General features: G+C 42.3%; 1 protein-coding gene across 2 annotated transcripts in view; it reads right to left on the reverse strand.

Moving 5' to 3' along the window:
• rftn2 (raftlin family member 2) overlaps positions 1-10576 on the reverse strand; it is a 33322-nt gene that overhangs the window by 7713 nt on the left and 15033 nt on the right. For both annotated transcript variants that reach the window (XM_050048206.1, XM_050048208.1), the window contains exons 2-6: positions 8531-8711; positions 5455-5563; positions 4133-4307; positions 3716-3934; positions 2489-2595 (exon numbers count right to left, since the gene is read on the reverse strand). In XM_050048206.1, coding sequence (XP_049904163.1) covers positions 2489-2595; positions 3716-3934; positions 4133-4307; positions 5455-5563; positions 8531-8711 — 791 coding nt within the window. The remainder of the gene's footprint in view (positions 1-2488; positions 2596-3715; positions 3935-4132; positions 4308-5454; positions 5564-8530; positions 8712-10576) is intronic.

Below are 10576 nucleotides of genomic sequence, written 5' to 3' on the forward strand. Positions count from 1 at the left end.
AGGTATTTACCTCACAATCATTGTGCTGTAATATAAAATAATCGCTGGCGTGATTGCTTTCCGAAGTTGTAAAATCCAATCTGAGTATTAAAGGTAGGGTCTGGAGGATTTTCCAGTTGCTGTTTGTAAACACACATTCAAATTTGGCCCCTCCTATCAGGCTCAACTCTCCCGGGTGTACGCAGCCTGGAGGTACGGAAGAAGGCTTCACAGAAGAGGTTCAGGCAAGGCTCGCGCTGGTGCATGCTCAGACACGCTCGGGCACGGCACCTGCGCTCTCTCATTGGCTGGGGAAATCTCCACCCAGAAGCGGTCCGAGCTCACAAAAACATCAAAATACAGTTAAAGGGCAGGAGCTCTGCAAACAGAGTCACCACCACACATGAGTAGAAGCCCATAGGTGATGATTAAGCAGGATTTCATTTGTATATGTCTATATTTTGTTTTGTTTGAAAATCCTCCAGATCCTACCTTTAAACACCACTGTGACGTGTTCTGGCGTCTGATAAGACCATAAACTCATTAATCTGTTACTCAGACTAGACTTCAAACCTCAAACACAAACTGAATCTCCAGTTTGCCAAACGAGTATCTAACCTCTTGTGATGGTCCACCAGCAGATGGAGCACACAGAAAAATCTGCACCAAAAGAAAAACACTTTTGTGCACAGATGACTTAAACAAATAGACTTTTTTTGCACTGATCTCAGCCTGTGGACCTTTTTCTAGCCCAGTTACACTGGTGTGCAGGTGTCTCTGCTGTCCTTTCTTGTTCATCTCTTGTACTGATGCACCAAGACACACTTTTTTGTTGCCCCAAGTAGGCGAGGCATTACAGCAGACCATAAAATGGCAATAACAATCAATAGGGATGCATGATAATATCGGCATGTCATCGGTATATATAATGAACTATTAGAATCAAGCAACATGCATTTTCTTATTCGCACAATGACTGAATATTACAGACACTGAACAGTATTTCATGTCTCCATCTGGGCCGTCACCATAAGAGCATGTATGTATAATATGATGTTAATTCACCACAGAGGAGACTTGATGATCACTAAAATTAGGTGGGGAAAATGTGGATCTATCAATGTCAGTGTCATTTATCGGTCAAATAAGTTGCTATATATCGGCATATCAGATATCGGCAAAAAATCCAATATCATGCATCCCTAACAATCATTTAGCATCCCTGTTTTATGGCGGCTGATCTCAACCTCTGCTCAGAGGGTTAGGAGCTTTCAGACTTTGCTGTTCTCCCAATTTGCGTACATTTTAGGCCGCTGTTCTTCTTTTCTGAGTTAGCTGCTAACTGCTACTTTTTAAATCTCCCACAGTGGGTTGCACGCTTAAAGGCCCATTTATGCTCAACGATAAAAACGGATCCGGATACAGACGGAGCCTTCTGTCCGTGCTCCGCATTCGTATTTCTGCACGTTTCCATAAAGCTTATGGATACGGGCCAAACGGAGCGATACGGGCCAAACGGAGCAGTACCACCGGAGACCGTGGGGGCAGTGTTGCTGTTACTGCCCGATACGTAGCTCTAGTGAGACATGCAGAAGAAATAACAATGGCAGAACTTTTTGAGGAAAGGTTGTGCGAGTTAGTTAGAAACTATAAACATCTCTATGATGTTACTTCTCCTGGCAGCGCAGGGTGACAGCTAGTCGCTCTGCCTCACTCACAGGCGCGCTGTGCGACTTGTCATGCCGGATGTGGGGGGCCACCCGGCGAAGCAAGTTATCGAATGCTCCGGCGGACATCCTAAAGTACTGGAAATGACGCTCGTCGTCAATTTCTCTCATCGGCAGTACTAGAGAAAAGAATTCTCCGTCCTCCAGTCGCGATGTATTTAACGGCCTCACCGACCACCGCCTCCTACAACGCTGCCTGTTTTTGTCTTTTATGCAAGAGGTATATTATCAATATCTCCTCCACAGTCGCCATGTTTGTTTTTGAGTTTGTTGTTGTCATAAACTTTTGTCGCTGGGCTGCCCCCTGGTGGATATATTGGTTAATATCCATGCCAACGTAAAGGGCGCATGGAAGTATGTGGGCAGTGATGGTAACATCGTTTGAAACGGACGTATACATTTTCATACGTAAAGGGAGCATAAATGAGCCTTAACACGTCGTCAAAATGTCACACCTATCTCAGGCACTGTTACTTCCTCTGCTGCTGCATCAAAGGCAAGACAACTGTGTCCTCCCATTCCCCCACTGTAACTTTTATACAAACCTGCGAGGCAGTGTAACAGCGTGAAGTTGCTGCAGTGTAACAGGGACTAAAATGGGTTTTGGGTGAATGGACCCTTTACAGTAAGACACTTCGTCCTCTCACCCTTGAACAGATCTCACTGTCGGCCTGATTCTGCACTTCATTTTCACCTCATGTTGCTTTCAGGAGAATGAGGTCATGTACAATCCTTTTAACACACACACACACACACACACACACACACACACACACACTGACCTCGATGACAGTCCACTGCTCCACGACGATGGTGTCATTGGCAGGAGGAGAGGTGCTTCTCTCCTCATACACAAACAGTCCCTCCAGTGATCGTGGCACCGGCTCGCCTGAAACACACACACAGACGTCACTGTGAAAGGTGAACTAATGTTTATCAAGTCATATTTTTATCATTAAACATTATATTCTACATAAATAACACTGTCAGGGAGCCAATTAAGAACACACAGGGAATCCTTTTAGTGCTCAAAGACCGCAGAGGGAACGTGACAATGAGAGAAAGTCACTGAGCTGACCCACTTATTAGAAATAGGTTGAGCTCTGTGTGTGTGTGTGTGTGTGTGGAGGCTTCTGGTTGAGCCTGAATGTGTGTGTCAGTGTGTGTATTATATTTATTCCAGGCCTCAGAGGTCTACAGATGATGTGGATGTCTGCCACTCCGCAGAGAAACAGGAAGTGAGGTCTGCCGAGGTCGGGAAGACGGCTCCAAATATAGAGGCAGCGAGAGAGAGCAGGGAGGAAGTGACTGAGTCTGAGAGCATGTGTGAATCACTGGTCTATGAGAGGAGATAATCATGGAACAGGACAAACACCAGGAGCTCTAAACAACTTAAACCTGAGTCTTTTTCTTCTTCACTGTCTTTTAAAAAAAAATATTAAGATGCAAAGAAATACACACTGTCATATGTGTTCCCTTTGTATGCATAGAGAATCACATCATCGTCAAATGAGTGTAACCAACCTGCACGTCCACAGGTTGCTACGCAGGTGTACTCAAGTACTGTAATTGACTTCTTCCATGTTTGGCAACTTTATACTTATACTGTTTCTCAAAGTAGGACAAGTACTTCCAAGGAAGGATCCTCCAGAGGCAAGGCAAGAGTCCTTCCTATCATTCAGTGAACACACATGGGAACAGGCTAACGAGTGGCCCCAGGTGTGCGTCATTAACCCTCAGCAGAATGAGGAGGTTTCAGGTGCTGTGATCATTTTGGCACTGTATCACCACACAGAAGGATGCGTGCATCTACTCATGGACGAGAGGCTCGAGCCCTTGACAGCGCGAGATGTAAATTTTAATGGCGTCCTCCTCGGCTGAGCTGTAACGATAAATAACTCAGTGGTGCGAGGTGAGCTAATGGTAGATGCAGCTTCCTTTGTCCTCGTATATATTTTTGATTTTTGGGTGAACCGTCCCTTTAAGAGTCCGCCCAACACCAAACCAACCTTTAGGCGTGTCCCAGTAGACGAACGAGTCCACCAATGACCAGCCTTTCCGGTAGTAGGCGGCAGTCAGCTCCAGCCAATCAGCTTCCAGGGAGCTGACCACCTGACCCTTCCTGGACACGCGCATGGAGAGCGCCCCCTGGTGGTACTGACAGGCCAGTGAGTCCAGAGGAGCACAGCCAGGAGCCCAGGAGTGGAAGAAGACCAGCAGCCTCAAGTCTGGACGGACGAGGAGACAAAACTTTAATATTTGAAATACACGTTAAAATTTGAAGACATGAAGTTTAGCTTTTAACGTACTGCTTATGAGGATGTGAAAGAAAGGTTTTAAATTATCAGGATAAAGTGAAGTATGTGAGCAGGTTCACTGAGGCCAAAAAAATTTTCAGAGAGAGATAAAAGAGACGAGTGTCTCACCTGGACTGTAGGTGTTCTCCTCCAGCTCTCTGTCTCCGGGCGGAGTATGAGGAGGGGTGCGTGGAGGGGAGCGGCAGCCCCTCTTCGGACTGTGCACCCTGCCATTGGTGATCCCGCTCACCTGCTGGAGGACCGAGCCAACGAATCGAACGCCGCCCCGGGCGCTGCTGTTCACCTGCCAGAGAGACGAACCAACGACCAGACACACGGTGACGTCACGATAAAACACACCTGTTTTACTTCCTCAGCACCACAGATGAGGTGGTGTTGAGAAAGTCAAAGGTACCAGATCATTTTGGATTTGTAAATCTTATAAACAAACAGAACTTTCAATGAGAACAATTCCAAGTGAACAAACAGCATCGTCGTTCTGGTTTGACAATGTAAATATATCCTATATTTTATTTATTTTAGTAGAAGGGCAAATATGCAGTATTTAAATTATTTTAGAGATTTGTAGTGACCGGAAAAGTAAAAATATGCTATATTCCACTTATTTGAAGGATTTGGAGCCCTGAAAATGTTCCAGTGAAAATATGTAATAGTTTTCTTTTGCAAGGACTTTAGTGCCAAACAAAGGTGAAACTATTCAGTATTTCACTTTTTTAATCATCTGAGAATCCTGAAAATACAAACATATTCAGCAATTGACATATTTTAGAGACTTTAAATGCCTAAAACTATGAAAATATCCAATATTTCACAGGCTTGAACAGGTGAAAGTATCCAGAATTTATTTTATCTTGGTTAATTTTAGTGGGCTAAAAGATGACAATATGGTACATTCCACTTATTTTAAGTATTTTGGAGCACTAAAAATATTTAAGGGACCAATATTTTACTTATTTTAAGGATTTTTAAACACCTGAAAAGGTGAAAATATCTAGATATCTCGTATCTAGTATGGAAAAGATGGGTGTCTTCAGTATTTGATGTATTTTAAATGCCTTAACATATTTCAGGTGCCAGAGGAGATAATGTATCCAGTATCGCAGTTATTTTAGGGATTATTAGTGGGCTCAAAAGGTGAAAATATCCTGTATTTCACTGCTTTAATGATTTCAGGGTCATGAAAATATCTAAATTGCAGCTTTAAGGCCTGAAAAGGGGAAATAATCCAGTCGAGGGCTGAAAGTTACAGAATTTATTCTTTATTGCTTAAATCAATCACCTGGTGACCCCTCTGATTTATCTTGGGACCTCTCAGAGGGGTGCAGACCCTCAGGTTGGGAACCACTGCATTCGATAAACATTTAAAATGCAGCTCTGTCATGTGTTCATTTATATTTGTGGGTCTATAAGTTCCAGTAAATCCCACTGACCCTGTCGATGAGCGCTCTGACCGTGTCGCCCGTCAGTGACTCTCCAGGTAACGGCCACTCCTCCACCTTCAACATGGGCACGCTGTAACACATGGACGCCATCTGCTTACTGAAAACACACACAGACACACACACACACACACACACACACACACGGTCAGTGAGAGGAGTTCAGCAGTGACAGTGTGTGACGTTGGAGCAGTGGAGGTCAGTGGGGAGTTTCTGGATTTCGTGTCCAGCTGGAGGGTTCATAGTTCAGCTGTAATTGTCACAGAGCTGCAGACGCCAACACATCCATCATTTATAGGCTCAGCAGGAGGCGGCTACCACCTACTGTCTGAGCAATTAACTCAAAGGGTAAACAACAATTTAGGCAAGTGAAGTGACGACAGGTCAGACACGACACGCTGCAGCTTCAACATGAAAGTGTGGAGCGTAAAATAATGGTCACACAGAGACAGTGGAAGAAGTGCTTTGTGTATTTGCATTTTTTTAGCACTGTGTCGGTGACTTTTGTCACTCTTCTTGGACGCCTGCTGCTCACAGTCTGACACTACTAGAGATGCATGATATGAGATTTGTTGCTGATATCTGATATGCTGATTGTTATGGCTGTATGTGATCTGTGCTGCTGTCCCTTTTCCCTCCACTGCAGATCTGTCCAGGTGTGCTGCATTACTTAACGTGGTGCAGTGCACCTGGCATGGAGGAGGTGCTTAAGAGCTCCTGTGCCAGCAGCAGAGGAGAGAGGCCTCTGGTGTGTGGACTGCTGGTCCTGCTGCCTCTGCCTCTGCCTGGGAGAGGTCTTGTTTCATTTGTTAACAAATCCCACGAATTTGTTTATTTTAAGGTGTCTTACGTGGATATTTTGGGTCAGTGGTGGAGTTCTGTTTATCACATAGGGACGCCAAAGGGTCGGGTGTAACACTGATATGTAACAACTCATTTAACTGATAACCGATATCCATATATGCGTTTTTTCTCCACCTAATCTTTGTGGAATTAACATCATATTATGCCTGCATACTCTTATGGTGACGGCCCACCAGCAGACAGAGACATGAACTACTTTTCAATGTGTGTTGTACTCATTCATTGAGCAAAATAAGTAAAAGCCTGTTGGCTGATTCCAATGACGTGCGGATATTATCATGCATCCCTAGTTGCTACCTTTATATAAAGCCCGACTTCACCTGAACGCTGAGCCCTGAAAAGTCCTGAACACAGCAAAATAATAATAAAATAAGGATTAATGGGCAGAGTCTCAGATAAATACTTTACACCACTGAACCACTCATTTGTTCATGTTTGCATAAGAACACCATCATTAACATGATTAATTCACCTCTACTGCCATCTTATGAAATAAAAATTATAATCACAGTAACAGTATCACAACCAATCAAACATCAGAGATGCTTCCCCTCCATTGGCTGCTGTGGGGCCTCTGTTGTTGGGTGGATTTCTAGCCAATGGAAATCCTGTCAAACCAAAACATCCTCCTGTCTCCTCCAGGCACGCCAGTCTGACCTGCTGCTGAAGCTCTGCATTAAATATGCAGCTGACTTCATTCATCATTCATCTATTTACTAGACAGTATGGAGGTGAACATGTGTGCACAGCGGGACGGCACGTGTGCTGCAGACTGTATACAGTCATCTTTGCTGACCTGTAAAAAGCATTTGACACCGCCGCTCATTAATTAAACTGCAGCCGTTAAGTCAAGATGATCCACGCTTAGGTTACAGGGAGAACTCTAGTCCACTTACCATCAATAATGGGGTTCCACAGGGGTGTATTCAGGGCCCATTATTATTTACATTATACATAAATAATAATTCTTCCTCATTAATATTTCAATATTATTTTCTATGCAGATGATACAGTTTTATATGTCTCCACTTTGACCCAGGCTCATCTTCCATCTGCCTTTTATGCTAGTATAAACATTTCACTTTTATTTAAAGGACTTTACAGCCCTAAAGAGACTAAAGTATCCAGCATTTCACTTTAAGAATTTTCAGAGGCTTCAAGAGGTGAAATTATCACATTTTTAAATTATTCTGAGGATATTTGGTGACCTAAAAATATGAAAATGTGCTATATTCCACTTATTTAAGGATTGTATTTTTGTTGCTTTTCTGTTTTTAACATTTTACTTATTGAAGTCCTTATTTAAAGTCCTGTGTGCAATATAATGACATATTTAAAGGATTTTAGAGTCCTGAAAAGGTGAACATTTTTAGTATTTTTTTTACTTATATTAAGCACATACAAGTCCTGACAAAAAAGTAAAAAATATTCTTAATTTCACTAAAATCCAGATTTTTACTTTTTTAAAGGATTTCAAGCTCCCACAAAAGTGAAAATATTCAGTATTTCACCTAATTTAAGCTTCATTTAAGAATTTCAGAGGCCATAGAGGAGACAATATTCAATACTTTACCTTTCAGAGTCCTACAATGTTTGCTCTGATGAAGGTCTTACAGACCGAAAGCTTAACAATAAAGTGAAACACTGCAGAGATGTAAGTGTGCGGAAATCTTTTCTACCAGTAAGGTCCCACAGAAGTGAAAATATTCAGTGTTTCACTTCATTTAAGCTTTACTTAAGAACTTTAGAGGCCTGAAAGGTGAAAATATCCAATATTTTACTTTTCAGAGACCTGTAAAAGTGAATGTATTCAGCATTTTACTTCGTTAGAGATTTTTAGAAGCATTTTAGAGTCCAGACAAGATAAACATATCCAGTATTTAATACATTTTATATATTTCTAAAGCTGTAAAATGTTAAAAAAAAAAAGCAATAATTCAGTTTTTTAAAAAGGATTTTAGTCAATCTGCACACCAATTAATACGTCAATGTCCATTTTATACAGATGATACAACTGTATATGTCACGGCTCCACTCCAATCCGGACTCGTGTTCTTCTTTGAGGCTGCTGATTAAATCAAGTTTTAAAGATGTGTATCTAAACTTATAATGATGGAAAAAAAAGAAAATTTCATTTCAAAGGGGCAGGTATTTAAATTAAAGCTTCGTTTCAGGTTTAAAAGAGGGGTTAGGATTCGTGTACCTGGGTCTGGGACGGGCCAGGATGGCTCTGTAGAGCAAACTGAAGGGCAGCGAGCGGGTTCGGCCCACAGACAGGATGATGGGGTGCAGGGCGGCCAGGACGTAGCCTTGTGTGTAGTAGGGCTGCAGGGCCTGGGGCAGCTCAGAGAGGGAAGCCACATACTGAACCGTGGGGCGACTGCCTGCATGGACGGAGACATGAACAGAGGGAAACAAGTCAGTAAAATGCGTTTTAGCCTGGTTATAAAGGTTACTGCCACTCAGAGTTCAGGCAGATTAGTTGGAAAGAACAGCAGCATTATGCATTAATGTAAAAGCTTCAGTTTGCTTCTGAGTTCACTGCCCTTTTGTAGCGAACTCTTAATGCCCTGCCTGTGTGTTTAGCCCTCTAACCTCCCCATCCTCCAACTCAACAACCCAAGCACAAAGATATTCTGTTGGCTGTTACAAAAGAAAAGCTGGAAACGCTCAAATTTAAGAAGCCGAACCCAGTTAATGTACAGCACCCGTACATCAGGAACCATTTACTCCATTCACAATAAAACACAACAACAGTGTTTTCAGATGTGCCCACCACAGAGAGCTCAGTTATCAGCTGTGGAAAATGCTGCAGTGCCGTCGGTAAGAGAGAAAAAGATGTATTTTCAGATTTGTCTGTATTAGTGTAAACATGGGACACTGTCCAGCATCCAGAATCATGCACCACTCTCTGGGAAAGTTTTCTTTTCCTTCCTGTATAATGACTTAAACATCACTTTTCCACTGTTGCTACTGGAGAGAGGAAAGCACACACACACACACACACACACACACACACACACACACACACACACACACACGATCTGCTAAATATGAATGCAGATGATAATCAGGACGGAGCGTACCATTTATTTCATAATATCAGTTATATAATGTTTTTTAGTCCAGCATCAGAGACGATATGATTTTTACTAAGTCGCACCATATGGCACCATTTATTGAACATACTGTACTTTCAAATATATCGTCGATAAAAATCCTACAGCGTGTGAAATTTACATGTCTCCATCACCCCCTTTACATCAAGCGTCTTGCAATACGAACATAAAAATGTTGCGGATCTGGAAACTAAAAATGTCTGCTGCAGCCTGGTCTGAGACTTTTAATATCTAGCTGTGTCTGAGGGCTTCAAAGACTGATGACGACCGTAAAAAAAACCCACCACCAACCCCGGCATGTTGAGGGAAACACCACATCACCCACCACACTCTCACATAAAGGTTATATATACACAGATATAAGTGAATACACACACACACACACACACACAAACTGTGTGCATATTTTTAGTGCTCCAGCTGTGACGTCTGATGTGGTTTCCAGTCGGTTATGAAAGGTGTGGCTCTGAGACCGACACACACATAAACACATGGAAGGAAAAAGAGTTTAATCTTCATGCTGCTGTGATATTATTTATGTAATCAATTATTACTGTGAAGGGTTGCAACACTGGTCTCTTAATTATTGTTTAGTCTCTCAAATGTCTAGACGTCTTAATTACCACCAACATCTCTGATTAGCTCAGGAATCCAGAATGAAGTGACACTAAATTTAGTCTTAGTTATCAGGCAATAAAATATGGGAGAACAAATTCCCCAGAAGATGATTCTTCTGGAGCTATTTTTTGATGTATTGTTGATATTTTATTGTTTTAGTTTTGTACTTTCTTTGAGATGCATCTTCTTGAATTGTTAATTGTTTTGGGATATACACACATATACACAATTAGAGATGAAAACCACACCCATAAACACTCACCGGCCACTTTATAAGGTACGCGCAAAAACCTAATCAGCCAGTCACATTGCTGAAGTTCAAACCGAGCATCGTGGCATGGTTGTTGGTGCCAGACGGGCTGGTCTGAGTATTTACTAGGATTTTCAGCACAACCATCTCTAGGGTTTACAGAGGATGGTCCCAAAAAGAGAAAATATCCAGTGAGCCAAAATGCCTTGTTGATGCCAGAGGTCAGAGGAGAATGGCCAGACTGGTTCAAGATGATAGAAAG

This window comes from Epinephelus moara, chromosome 7 (assembly GCF_006386435.1).
Source record: "Epinephelus moara isolate mb chromosome 7, YSFRI_EMoa_1.0, whole genome shotgun sequence".
Lineage (NCBI taxonomy): Eukaryota > Metazoa > Chordata > Actinopteri > Perciformes > Serranidae > Epinephelus > Epinephelus moara.